The 15270-nt window shown below is 39.6% G+C and overlaps 1 protein-coding gene across 1 annotated transcript in view; it reads right to left on the reverse strand.

Moving 5' to 3' along the window:
• NETO1 (neuropilin and tolloid like 1) overlaps positions 1–10378 on the reverse strand; it is a 93534-nt gene extending 83156 nt beyond the window's left edge. The window contains exons 1-3 of the mRNA XM_072152316.1: positions 9621–10378; positions 8783–8836; positions 8550–8687 (exon numbers count right to left, since the gene is read on the reverse strand). Of these exons, the coding sequence (XP_072008417.1) occupies positions 8550–8687; positions 8783–8836; positions 9621–9648 (220 nt within the window). The 5' untranslated portion in view covers positions 9649–10378. The remainder of the gene's footprint in view (positions 1–8549; positions 8688–8782; positions 8837–9620) is intronic.
• Between the last annotated feature and the right edge of the window lie 4892 nt (positions 10379–15270).

The following is a 15270-nucleotide window of genomic DNA, read 5'->3' on the forward strand; positions in this document are numbered from 1 at the left end:
GAAATAACTTGAGGCAAATGTCAAATGCTGAGCCACGTCTATGCTTGCAGAAGTTACAAGGTGGGGGCTTGAGGTGAAGACGTGCAATCTTCACGTATCGGCCATTCGGGGCATATTTACTAAGAGGTGCCTCAGTGCTAAGGTTTCCAAGAGTGTTGTACAAAGAAGCGCTTTCCTGCAGTTGTTGGGGGTCATTTATCTTTCTTTTTCTTCCTGATTTTTTTCTGTCTTTTTTGGTGCATTGCAATTTATGCGCCTTTTTGGGGACAATTTGAAATGTCCGCCAGGCATTTGTTTTTTGTCAGTAAGACACATTTATCTTCTATTCCAGATGTTCTAAATGTCGCAAATGACATTTATCATTTAATATTGTCTAAAATATGTGACATTTTTTGCCGCAAAAAATTCCAGACGAAACCATAGTTAAGGAAAACGTAGAAAATGGAAAGAAGTGAGACATTTGTGCAACGTTTTTGAGACGTGTAGCAAATGTCTCAAAAAGAAATCTGAAAAAAAAATTTAACACAAGGAAAAAGCGAGATTATTCAAAGAATTACCAAAGAAGCAGACAGAAAAAGGACAGGCAAAAACAAGCCAAAACAAACAGAGATAAGATAAATGACCCCCTTAGTATTGCTGCGTTTTTTACCTAAATTATTTTCTTAGACTTCAACTTTGCTTCTGTGCTCTGCTTTTGGTGACAACCCAGTTTCAACTTGACCCTCATTTATTTTTGCCTGCCCTAACCTATGGTTTGCATTGCAGATTTTGTCTTTCTGCTGCCAGACCCAAACTTGTACTGTCTATTACTACTCTCTATCTGACCCCAGGTGTTTATTACCAGCTAGTCTGACCAGCCAGCTGTCACCTGTACAGGCGATCCCCTACTTAAGAACAGCCGAGTTGCAGATGACCCCTAGTTACAAACAGTCCTGTGAATGTTTACTTTACTTTAGTCCCAGGCTACAATAATCAGCTGTAACAGTTATCACAAGTGTTTTTTATTAAGCTTTATTGTTAATCCTGATTCTTATGACAATCCAACAGTTTTAAATTTGGTCAGAGACCAAAAAAAAATTGGCTGGGATTACAATTATAAAATATACAGTTCCAACTTACATACAAATTCAACTTAAGAAACCTACAGAACCTATCTTGTACGTAACTCGGGGACGGCCTGTACCATTTATCCTCTGAAGGTAGTGAATTTGTGTCATTGTCACAGCTAAAACCAGATTCCTCTGCATCGGTAAGAGGGTAAAAACTGACAGAACTGAACAGTTGGATAAAACCCTTGGAATCAACCCAACTCCAAAACAGTCTGTTGCCACAATGGGTACACATTTTGCTGTTTGCTATACATATCTAGTCACACAAAAGTTCTCATTCAAAGAGTTTACTGTATTTTCAGGACTATAAAAAATGTAGATTCACACTGAAGGCATCAAAACTATGAATTAACACATGTGGAATTATATTCTATGTTCTTCAAAGTAGCCACATTTTACTTTGATTACTGCTTTGCACACTCTTGGCATTAGTCACCAGAAAGGTTTTTACATCACAGGTGTCCTGTCAGGCTTAATAAGTGGGATTTTTTGCCTTATAAATGGGGTTGGGACCATCAGTTGTCTTGTGCAGAAGTCAGGTGGATACACTGCTGATAGCCCTACTGAATAGACTGTAGAATTTGTATTATTGGTAGAAAAAAGCAGCTAAGTAAAGAAAAACGAGTGACTATCATTACTTTAGGAATGGACATTAGGCCAGTGGAAATCTGTGCTTTGATCTGATAAGTCCAAATTTGAGATCTTTGGTTCCAGCCAGTGTGTCTTTGTCCAACGCAGAATAAATATATGAATATTGTAATATTGGATGTGAATAAATGGACTCTACATGCCTTGTTCACACCGTGAAGCATGGAGGAGGTGTGATGGTGTTGGGGTGCTTCGCTGGTGACACTGTTGTGGATTCATTCAAAATTGAAGGTATAATGAACCATCATGGTTACCAAAGCATCTCGCAGCGGCATGCTATTCCATCTGGTTTGCGTTTAGTTGGACCATCATTTATTTTTCAACATGAAAATGACCCCAAACACACTTCTAGGCTGTGTAAAGGCTATTTGACCAAGGAGAGTGATGGGATGCTATGCCAGATGACCTGGTCTCCACAGTCACCAGACCTGAACCCAGTCAAGATGGTTTGGGGTGAGCTGGACCGCAGAATGAAGGCAAAAGGGCCAACAAGTGCTAAGCATCTCTGAGAATTCCTTCAAAACTGTTGGAAGACCATTTCAGGTGACAGTAATCAAAGCAAAAGGTGGCTACTTTGAAGAACCTAGAATATAAGGCATATTTTCAGTTGTTTCACACTTTTTGGTTAAGTATATAATTCCACGTGTTAATTCATAGTTTTGATGTCTTTTGTGTGAATCTAGAATTTTTATATTCATGGAAATACAGAAAACTCTTTGAATGAGAAGGTGCATCTAAACTTTTGGTCTGTACTGCATACATACTGTAAAATATACTGTAAAAAGGTTTTTTTTTCACCTAAAAAATAAGCCCTTAACCAGATTTAAAGAAAAATCGTATTGGCTCTGAACAGATGTTATGGTAAACTGCCAAAAAAAGCTAAATATTTCTTACCAAAAATTGATGATTTTCATTTCCTCTACCAACAAAGAATTAATAAAATCTCATCAATTAGCTATAGATCTGCTCTCTGCTTCCATTCTATGCCCGGCTGTACAGCAGTTTACCACCACATATGGGGTATCGGTGTACTGGGTAGAAATTGGGTATAAAACTTTGTGGAGATTTTGTAATTTAATCAATTGTAAATGTTTAATTTTCCACCCGTAATGAATGTATTGTACAAAAATATTTAATTCTGTAGACCGCACCTCCATTTTGTTTTAACCCCTAAAAAACACCTAAAGGGTTAAAAACTTTCTTAACAGTGTTTTTGCATGCATTGATGCCTATAATTTCCATAATGGGGATATTTACGAGTCTTGGTAATTTTTAGGCCTCTCGCAGTCAATTGAAATTTGATTAGGTGCCTGTAAATACAAATTTTGGCGATTTTCCAAAACATGTGAAAAATGGCACTTAAATTCTAAGCCTCATAACATTCTAGTAAAATAAGTGGAATCTTAAAAAGTCATGCCAACTTAAAGCAGACATTTGGGAAATGTAATTTAGGAATTAATTTGACTGCTTCAAAAGTAGAGAATTTAGAACTTTGACAACTAAGAATTTTCTACATTTTTGCCAAATTCACATTTTTTCATAGCACAAAAGATAGCACCCAAATTTTTTAAACTAATTTGAAATACAATATGTCAGGAGAAAACATTCTCAAAATCCCCTGGATATGTTAAAGCGCTCCAAAGCTAAAACCACTTATAGTGACACAGGGCAGTTTTGAAAAAAGAGGCTGTGTCCATGAGGCCAAATAAGGCCTGAAGGGGTTGAGATGACCCCATAAGCATGGTTCTAGGTACTAAAGAGCCCAAGTTCCTCTAGCTACTCAGATTGACTTGATGCTTTGAGTTCTCTTCCAAATTGAGCAAGGGGTATATTTATCATAAAAAAGGATATTTCATACCCTACTTAGCATTTTGTGACCAATAATTGTGTTACACCCAGTAGTGGAGCACCACAGGAATCAGCATTGGCCCCTCTTCTTTATTACATTATTAATAATAACCTAATGGAAGGTTTACAGAGTAGAATTTCAATATTTTACCTTTACAAAAACATGGTTAATGAAGGGTAATGTTTATATTTGTGAGGCACTTGGAAGCAAAGTAATCCAAAAATTCAATTACTTAAGCAGGGAATTAATTAAACAGGGAAACACTGGGTAAAACTGAGTCTACCACTGATTATTCCTTGTGGGTTTGGAGCTGGAAGACTTTGTTGTTTTTTACGTATTCCTCTGGCTAATAATAACAGTGCACTACAAAGTCCTGAGTCCTGTTAAGAGTATATCAGCATATTTAGCTCTCCAAAAAGGACTGGATGAGATAGGCAAGTGTTTATGCATGCATCGCTCAACACTACAGTTTACAGTCATGAACTATCCAAACATTAAACTCTATTAACTACTTGCACCTGAGTCACGACACCATCAAAAATCACATAATTTTCCCTACCACTGTACACTATTTCCTGACTCTGACTGTGCCAAGAAGGTTAGTACTCATGCCTGCAGTCTTGCTCGTGTGCATGCACCAACCTGGTTTGTCAGGTTAGCAGATATGCATTATATCATTGGGTGCACTAGAAGGGCATTCAGATGTGATGTCCTTTTCTCACTTATTCACAGAGGAAGTGAGTGGTAAGGATATATATTGGAAAGAACAATATCAGTATTATTCAGTACGGTATATATTTAGGTGTGTGATGGTTTTACACTGTCTTGTTTGATCATGTTTTGTTGCTTTTTATTATATGTGTGTGCTTTAATCTGTTTATTTGATTACAGTTGCCATAGGAAATAAACCTAGTATTTTCTAAGTATTCAGGAGCCCCTGGCCTTATTTGACCTGTTCATGCTGTTCATGTGCTGAACAATCCATTCTGCTCAGGAACAGGGAGCTGAACAGCAGAGATAAATCAATTGCCTGTCCATCTCTGCTCCCCCTTCAGTGGTGGCACCAAAGCCAGGTACATAGCATAACATACTAGCCTAATGTAATCAATCTTCATAATGAACATATGTTAGAATATATTTCAGTGAACATACAATCACAACAAATTGTGGAAAAGTACACATTATGATATATTGTAATATGTGTATAGAGCAGTGCCTATATGGTAAGTTCATAAATGGTCATTATGTCGGTCTAATTTTGGGGGACATCATTAACTGAGGGCTGTGGGGGACATTATATACAGGGGGCTATAGGGGCCATTATATACTGGGGGCTGTGGGGGACAATATTTACTGGGGCTGTGGGGGACAATTTTTACTGGGGGAAGTGGCGGACAATATTTACTGAGGGCAGTAGGGGACATTATATACTGGGGGCTGTGGGGGACATTATATATTTGGGGCTGTGGGAGACCTTACTTACCAGGGGCCATGGGAGATATTACTTAATGGGGGCTGTGGAGGATATTATTTACTGAGTTCTGTGGGGACATTGTTTATTGGGAGCTGTGGGAACATTACTTAGTGGAGACTATGGGTGGCATTCAGTGGGGGAGTCATTATTTAGTGTTCGGGTGTTGAGGGGGGCATTAGAAGAGGCCACACTATTACGGGATTTAAGGTGTTAGGTGTAGTAAAAGGATAACCCTGCTAGGGGGTCAAGATGTAGGGACAATAAAGAACATAAGATTTCTTTGTGGTAAACATAGGGACAACACATGGCTGATAGAGGAGATGTAGTGATGCTGGAGCCAATGAAGAATGTATAGAACAACTATAATCCGCGGATCCATCACCTGCAGTCACTGGCTGTAACCGTTAGGGATTTCTCCTTTGTTTAGAAAAAGAATCTGTATATGAATAGGTACAGTTCTTTTTTACACAATCACATGTGACCGGCTATGTACAGGAGTGGACATCACAAAAAATTTGGTACATAAGCATTGGGGCAGGTGCTTGCAATGCCCCTATGCATTACCTTTCACTAGGCTTAAGAGGTCAGAAGTTAAAACTAGGAGCATTTTTAAATCCTGATAACCTAGTCCAAGTGAAACCACTCAAAAAATCAACAAAATAGTGATAGGATTACTATATAGTGATTGTGATGTTGTCTGTTCGGTGTTTCTTTTCAGGCAGACATCTAGTTTCAATTCCTATAGCCAAGTTCTTATAATAGAGGTCATTTCTTCAAGTTATAAATTGAGGATCTGTCCCCTTATTGTGAACCTTCCTGATGGTTATTGCCAATATTGATTAGTAATTGAAACCATTTATAAAACCAAATCCACCCAGCATCACAAATGAACATGTTTAGCCATAATGAATCCTTACACGTCTTTCTTTTGCTTCATTATGATCTCATGCTCAGTTTCTCATCTGTGATATTGCATGTGCTAGAGATGGGTGATAAACAAGCAGCATTTCCCTTTTAGTGCATTTAAAATACCTATAAGCTGCACATTATTTCTAAAAGAAGGTATCCAGGATTGATCAGGTTACCCACAAGGTTGACCTTCCATAGAAAGTGCCAAAATAACAATACTATATAACAATAAATAACACTTGCATGCAGTTGCCCACATAACATATAACTGCTAAATAATTTACTATGTAGTACCTAACTGGTAACGCCACATGTGTACAAACCAGCTCACAGTTTACCAATGTTACAGTGATAATCTAAAAACAAAACAGCGCTGTGCCAATGATCCAAAAATATCTCATGCTAAATAAATATAGTGATTCAAAGCAATAGGAGTGCCATCTCTTCTGTGCCACCTCTTTCCATAGTTGACATGCACTTATGAACCTCAGATAGCTCTACCTTACAGATCAGTAGAGGTGAGCTAATCTAATCATTGGTTTGTAAATTTGCTATGGATCTAGAGTTTTTCAGGCACAGAATCAAATCTTTTCTGACTCATTTTAGATTAATCTTCCAAAATGGCCTCCATCTAGTTTTGCCATTAATGAAATCTGACATGCATGATAAACCAGGGACACTGACTCATTGCTCCAGACACCATGACTGTGGTAATCTTCTTATATTTGTTATCCATGGTATCCTGCCTTCTAAAAGCAACTTTGAAAATTATGCTAATGATCCTGAAAGGCTATTACCAGAGCCGTATTTTCATAGGCTGTTACACTGTGCAGGAGTGCTGAAACTTCATCTGCTGCCATAACATTACAGCAGGTGGAGAGAGGGGAATGTGCTGAGGGAGCAAAGTAGAGGATGAGACAGTGTAACAGCATGTGAAACTGCAGCATGGAGGACTCTGGTAATGGTGCCTGGATCTTTGAATAAGTGTCCCCTATTTATCTTGCTCGATTTTGAGAGTAGATTACCTTTAGCTTAGACGGGGGAGGGTGAGGGGAACTATTAATACATTCATTAAAAAAATTAAAGAAATGAGATATGAGCTGTATATGAAAAATCTGTGTTTTAGAGGGCTGAAGGGGATGATTCATCCAATTTCTGGGTCAAATAGAGCAACATCTGTTGCTGATTCAATTCCTACCCAAAACAAATCTTTGGATTGCTTCCATGATGCTTCTACCAAACCAATCTTGCAAGATTTGCTCTAGAAGTAACCAATATAAATAAATGGATTATCCAGTTTGGAAAAGCCAACAATCAGCCAATAATTGTGGTTGGACACAAAAGTATTAATTTTATGAGAAGTGAAAGAATATGTAGTCCCCATTGTAATGAGTTTGTCCTTTGTCTATTCAATGGACCTATTGGGTTGTGAAGAGCAGGAGGCCACATGTAGTTTGTAACAAAATTGTATAATGATATTTTAGGCGGTTATACATAATTATTTTTGTTAATGTCTGCACTTCCCTCCTCCCCAAACATGTGCACACACCATTAACCATTACAAAGAAAGGTACTACCAAACCAAACACCTCCGGTGCCGGCATATCTCCCTTCAAAGCAAAAGAGGGCATGTTGAATTCAAACATATTCAATCCTTTTACCACTTAATATGCTGTATCAATGTAAATCAAACATCCAATATGTGTTATATACGGTAGTTGGCTGGTCCTGCTGGAATCTAAGGGATTGGCCAACTGAATCTACCTTCATATGTGTCTAGTTCCCAGACTTTTGGTAGGACATTTAGTCTTCTTGGATTCTGATGCAGCTTGATCTGTTTACTGATTTATCCTCCATTGATTTCCCATTCTCTGACCTTACCCCCATCATGAACCCTCCTTGACCCTCCTCATTTCCACGCTTGTCAAAGCTCTTCCTCACGTGGGAGACATTTATTGGTCCATTTGCTTGATAGACCAAATGCTTCTTTTATAACCTTGTACATGTTTATATATATATTGTACCTTATTATTTTTGATGACTTCTACCCACACTGATTTTGTAATGGAACACCAATCTAATGCAGCTTATTCTTCTCTGTGATTAATACGTCTGCATACCTCAAGTGACTTTACCTTCTAAAAACCCTTAAAAACCCCTAATCTATCGTAAACAACAGAAATAATATTCCACACTTTCACAAACAAGAGACATTCTGTAATGCAAAATGTTGAATAGCTCCTTAGGGATTGGAGCCTGAAAGCATTTGATAAATTATAGCACACTCTTTCCTAAATCCTCCCTTTACTAATCTATTAATCTCCCAGAGAAGCACAAGACTTGACAACACTGGGGAAAATTAACTTGAATGTTGACATAATTTCACATTTCAATTAGCTAAGATTAGATTGTAAAAAGTCATATTTACTGTCTGATTGTGTATCTACAATTAACCTCTTCAACCTGGCCCTGGCTCTAGGTGTGGGGTGCAGTGACTGCTACCAAATTGGAATCACAGAGAGAAATATGTGCTCCATTCTGAAGACAGAAGTCGAGTTACCTTCTATTATGTAAATACACTCCCTGTCAGGAGGGTATTTGTTGGGGTAATTGGGAGAGGTAAATATTCCTCCATCTGAATACTTTGTCCAGGATCCACACTGCAATGATTTCTGTCCTTCTGGAATAGTTGGTTTGTCTGGAATAGAAATCACATTTGATATGTTACGTAAACTGTCTATCCTAATTCAGGCTATATCATGAACATGAAATATTTCTGTGTGCCGCACTTACCTCCTATTTTTTTGGTCGCCCAAGACACATGCAGAATAATTAGACTTGTTACAACTGCAATAAAAGAAGACACCTTAGAAGCATTTCTTATAGTCACCATTCTATAGTGTCGTCTCTATACAGCATTGCAGGTTAATTACCTAGACGGCATAGGCAGACAGGAGGTTATGTGGTCAGATGGTATATAGTAGCTGCTCTATAGTACACACTGAGGATATAGAGTGTGTCTGATATGTCAGACAATGCGTTATGTCTCAGTGACTGGTGATGTGAGCTCTGCTGAACTCCTGGCACGTTGATGTGGGCACAGCCATGAAGAAATACTATTGTCAAAGGCTATACCATAGGAAAATCTAGAAAGTCGGATGGCTTCTATACAGGTAAAAGTATTTGATGGCATCATGAGCTCCAATATAATGATACGGATACACTGAATTATAATTCCTAACTTAAAGGGTAATGCAAAGAGCAGAGGATAAAAATGACTGATAGCCATATTCACACACAGATATACAGCAGCATCAGAAGCCTCATACATTGACTCACAGATGGAGCTGTCCTTGGGTCTCAATGAGTTCTGGAAATCTACACAGTTAAAGGGCCTGGGGATTTTCCTATAGTTGTGTAGTAGTAGTAGCAATCCATGAGGCACATGGCTGGGGTATACATGGAGATGTGATATTAGGGAGCACAGCATTTACTAATCACTGCAGAAAGGGAAAGGGCACTGTGATACCTCCATTCACCACAGCAGCATCTTCACCCAGCTATCTATGGACGGAGTTACATCTCCAGAATGTCAATGTCTACATCCAGAGGAATGTGCAGGGATACTCACTGTGACACAAGCTGCGCCCATGGACCATGTCTGTTCCTTACACAAGGGGCTTCGATCTCCACTAATTCCATTTAGATCCGGGAGGACTTCCAGTGCGGGGGAATAGGATGGGAGAGCAGGAATTGCCACTTCCTCTCAGGTAATCACCATGATCGCATCCAGGGATCACAGGATGATGGAGCAGCCTGCACACACACTGGATGACTAGATCCTGCGATCGCCATGGTCAGTGCTTCTTCCCGGGGCTGCCCGTGCAGTGAGAGGATTAATGGGGCCGTCATCTGCTCGCTCCACCTTTACAATCTTCTGCCCACAAGCTTCACAAATAATAGCAGGGTTTAAGAATATTTCTGCATTAAAACTGCGAAATCCCTGACTGCGGAGCAAATCCCAAGTCTCTGCTTGTCGCATAGTATCTTGCAATGCGAGGAAGGCAGCCACACATGTCACCAGATGAATGGATGGGACAGTCCTCTGCAGCAGGTGCTGTGTACCCCGACACAAGCATCAAACTTTAGCCACAGGAGTGCAGCAGGTACCGGCACCGGGATCCAGTCTGTCCCTCCATGACTTGGGGAAAGTAGTGCTCCTCCAGCGCATTCCCTAAGCAGAGAGCATGGTCGGGCATCAGGGGGCACTGCTGCCTGCTCCACTCTCCCCCGACTGCCTCACCACACTGTCACCAGCCAGGGCTTAGCATATTATGCAGGGAGGGAGGGGGGCTGTCAAGTGAGGAGTCCTCTTTATATTCCTCACTATCTGCAGAAGAGAAGCCAAGTCCTCACTCCCTGCCTCCATCAAGAGATGGAGAACTTGCTGCTTGTGCTTTTCTAGCTGTAGGATCACAATATCAACAAAAGAGACAATTACTATAAAGCAGAAAAATATTGACACATTATATAGTCAGGTCCTTACACAGGTGGTGCAGACCCTCAATAGCCAGAACCAACAGCAGCACCTCCCCCCATCAGCTGAAAGCATAGGGCTCACCAAGACAAGGGCTGGATGAAAAGGAGCTTTATTACATACACATAGCTTTCAGGATGACTTGTGCATCCATTACATAGAATAAGTAATACTTACATAGAATACATAACATTAATACATTACAATTAATAATTACATAGAATAACCCACTGCTCAATTAATAAAAATATTGAATCAATATCTACAGATGATATAAAACTAAATGACGCCATAATGGATATAAATTAATGCATTTTCAAATAAGTTTCAATATAAGAGGAAATAGTAATATCACAATACCCCAGAAATATAGCAAACACATTATTGCTTCTGGAAAACCCAAATTATTTTCAGTATATTGCTTTGTTAAACCTTTATATTAGTACTTAGTATGTTTATCCATCAAATTATATTGGCATCAAATTTTAATGCATCATAAATGAATCAATCTATTGTGATAGAAATATGACAATAGAATATATAAGATCTAGAAATGAAGGAGGGAATTACTTTTAGTATTTTATATACAGGTGAAAATATAGCTCCCAAAATATGTATGGTGACATAATACAAGATAATAAGGGAAAGATACAATTAAACAATGTAGTTTAATAATGCTAAATGATATCATATTAGCCTGTCTATATTTTAAACCTTCACTAGTGACTATACTATATTAACAAATCAGGAAGGTCTCTTGATATTACAGATTATGTATATGGTTTCACCTTCTCATTAATTCACCCTTTGTATGCCATGGAAGATGAAATCAGATGGCTCCTCCTGTCAACAGAAGTAAAATGGCCTGATAATTCAGAAATATGAATGGGCACTGTCCACTCAAAGGGCCCGAGGTACAGCCCACATATTGGATATGACACAACTCACAATAATGGCATTGACTATATGTGTGCTGTTGCAATTAATATATGTATTGATCCATTCACGTAAGAAGTTAACCGTCTAGATGCCTGTGTGAATTCACACTTACTGAATTTCTATGCAACCTTGAAATCCCAACAAGTAATGTACTCAGGGTAAATTGTATTTGGCACAAATTAAGCTTGGACAATGGTGACTCCTGCCCCTAAAGGGTGCATGTAAAATGATACACCATTCGATTAATAAATAAGTAAATGAAAAAGTATGAGTATAAATGTATTTTATGAATTCAAAAGGGACATAAAAAATACTGATAGGATCTGGATAAAAAGGAGCTTTATCAAAGAGTTAGCGAATGCACTTGCAGAAAGGTTTCAATATAGCGAAACATGTACAACATTTAGATAAAACACTCACATATAAGCATAGCTAAAAAACAATCTTAGATAACACCCAAATCAAGAAAAAAATATTTTAAAAGATCCCTCTCAGACTTTAATGCAAAACATTGTCATAGTCCCTCTGTTTGCTATAGACAATACATCCAGGCCTCTTGCATCACAGGCCACAAACAAGAGCTTGATGTTCCTTGTTCGCACCGTGTGTGTGCAGAAGAGCTAACCTGTGGATAACAATAGGAAAGACTTCCTGAGCCGCCAACTATTCTATATAGCAGGGGTCAGGAACCTTTTTGGCTGAGAGAGCCATGAACGACACATCGTTTAAAATGTTATTTTGTAAGAGCCCTACAATATGCACATGCCCCCCCAGTAGATAGGTAGCCCCAGCACATACCCCCAGTAGATAGGTAGCTTCAGCACATGCCTCCAGTAGTTAGCTAGCCACAGCACATGCCCCCCAGTATATAGGTAGCCACAGCACATGGCCCCAGAATATATAGGTAGCCACAGCACATGCTTCCCAATAGAAAGGTTAAAAAAAAAGAATATTAACCTAGCTGTGCTCCCTGCAGCCAGCTCCTCATTGCTCCCACACTCTTCTTTTTGAACCAGGCTTAGACAATGGTGCCTGGGTTGCACAAAGGACGTAGGCAATGGTAACATCGCTGCCTGTGTCCAGTGATCAGTCTAAGACACACGGCAGCCATCACTTTTTATTAAAGATCTGTCTGAGAGCCAGATGCAGCAAACAAAAGAGCCACATCTGGCTCCCGGACCTTAAGTTCCCTACCCCTGCTATATACCATTCTATATCCTATAATTACAAGCTGGTGGTCGGTAGAATTTTTTTTTCTGGGAGTGTCTCTTTTGTAGCTATGCATACTTACCTTTTTGCTGGCACTGGGGAACACATCTTGCATACCTGGTACACATTAATTCTGGACCACATTGCGTATTGTGGGGAATTGCTCTGGTAGTTGACAGGTAGCAGTGCAGGAAGCAGTGACACACGCAGGTTTAAAAGTCCAACTTAAGTGTTTATTCACACTTGCAAAACAGAACACAAATTCAGCCTTGGCTTAGGCACATGCAAAAACATTATAAAAGTAATTCCTGCCCGGCTAGGCGCTGTCTAATACATTTGGAGGACCCTAGCTATCCGGGTACCAGGCTGCCTGGCACACGCTCTTGGCCAGCAGCAAGACAGGAGACCCTCAGTTACCTTTGCTGTGAGAATGCAATCTCGCTTTCAGCTCTCCAGGTAGGGCCTCCCCTACTGCTTCTGGCCTGCAGACTAAATCAGACCCTAACGAGGCCTGTGACCTGCACCTGTGGGCTATACAAAAGCCCAGGACCGAAGCCCGGGTGGAGTAGGAGTCCCACTACCAGCCTACCCCTACTCCATAATAAGCAGGCCCAGTACGGACATTACAAATGTGTCTGTGTTAGCTAGGCCAACACAGACAAAACAGACTATTCCTGCTTATCATGTCTGCATTAACCCTTGGGTTACTGCAGACAAACCCAGGGCTTTTACCACCAGCATTTCATCTGCCTGTAAGACAGATAGCGGTTTTCCCACACAACACCTCTCACTTTCTCACAGTATCTAATCGTATGACCCACTATCACCGAGTATATGCATCATCACATGGATCTCCACATTGCCTCCCCCAACATTTAGTATTTATATCCACTGCAGCTCATTTTAGCCTTGCCTCCTGACAAAGCCGGTTATAGCTGAAACATTTTCTGAATTTGTTCATCAATCAGTCTTTTTCTGCTCTCGCATCATGTCTTCATGTTTATCTTCTGCTTTTTCACATTTTTTGTAAGTTAGAGGAAATTGTGACATTTGAACAAGTGCTTTGTCCTATCATATGTAGATCCATCTATTTGGGAGGTCTGTTATAAAGGTTTTCAGTGTTTGTAACCTCCTCATTATTTTTTTTGTTTAGTCAAGGTTTAGTAATTTTTGTAGGCGTATCTCCATTGTAACAACTGTGCCCTTTAGGGATTCAGCACATCATTATTGTGATTTGTAATTTGTTTATATTACAATAAAGATTATACTACTTTTACAATATTTTGGGCCTTAACTTCTTTTTGTGTAGGTTGCTTAACTATATGGGAACAGCCCACTAAGTATATTATAGCCATATTGTGTAGGTGTATAAAGAAATAGGACTAGCTCTGAGATTTTTGTCTTGGGTAGTCAGCTGTAGAGTATAAAATATTAAAGGGGTATTCCGAGTTTATGAAGTCTGATACAAAACCCCATGATGCTATAAATGAATGAATATTACAAAACTCAATGTCATTAATCACAAAATGGAGTTTAAATAGTTGATTTAATGATTCACAAAATGTTATGGGTTTTCTTAAAGGGAACCTGTCACCAGGAGACCCATTTTTACCACTCCCCCAGTCCCCACAGAGCATAGTACATACACTGCAAAAGTGTTTTGTATAAAAAATTGGTTTTACAGAAAAAAAAGATATGTTATATTGTACATTTCATTAGCATCTGCTGTGTGACTAGGCATTTGCCAAACAGGAGGGACTGGAAAGGAGCAGTTTCCCCCCCACCCTTGGGAAACATGTGACCATTTCAAATATATGAATAACTCCCCACACTCGGGATTGGCTGTAGAGCAGCAGGGGGCGTTGCTAAGCCCAGTGATGGGTGTTTTCATATATTTGAAAAGGTCACATGGAGAAGCTGTTCCCCAAGGGTGGGGGGAAACTGCTGCTTTCCAGCTCCTCCCATTTGGCAACTGCCTAGTCACACAGCAGATGCTAATGAAAGGTACAATATAACATATCTTTTTTTCTGTAAAACCTATTTTTAATACAAAAACACTTTGGCAGTGTATGTACTATGCTCTGTGGGGACTGGGGGAGTGCTAAAAATGGGTCTCCTGGTGACAGGTTCCCTTTAAGTAGGCCACCACTGAAAACTACAAGTAACCCCGCCTACCTCTTTTGCTCTGCTCCTTGTGATGATCTAACAGACATTCTTTCTCTTTTATCATAGTAATGATGTGTAACTGTGCAACACCCCTGCCATCACATAGGCAAGGTGGTGGTTGCGAATAGCGCTTTCTCCATATCAGGATCTATCTAATCCAGAAGATAATGCTAGGAGAACTTAGTGTAATTGCGGCTGTAGATACTGCCTGGTAAGGCAACAGTTAACTGGTGTTTGTCATTATTCAATCATGTGTTTGTTATGCAAGCCGGATGGGGATTGGAGAGGAGCTACCACCTGACCAGGGGGAGTATAAAAACACCTGCTGGGCATAAGCACATGGTCTTAGCTGTTATCTCTTAATGAGTACATATGTGCAGCACACAGCCATTAATCCCAGGAACTTCCAGTGCCTCAGGCCTACTGCCTA

This window comes from Engystomops pustulosus, chromosome 5 (assembly GCF_040894005.1).
Source record: "Engystomops pustulosus chromosome 5, aEngPut4.maternal, whole genome shotgun sequence".
Taxonomy (NCBI): Eukaryota; Metazoa; Chordata; class Amphibia; order Anura; family Leptodactylidae; genus Engystomops; species Engystomops pustulosus.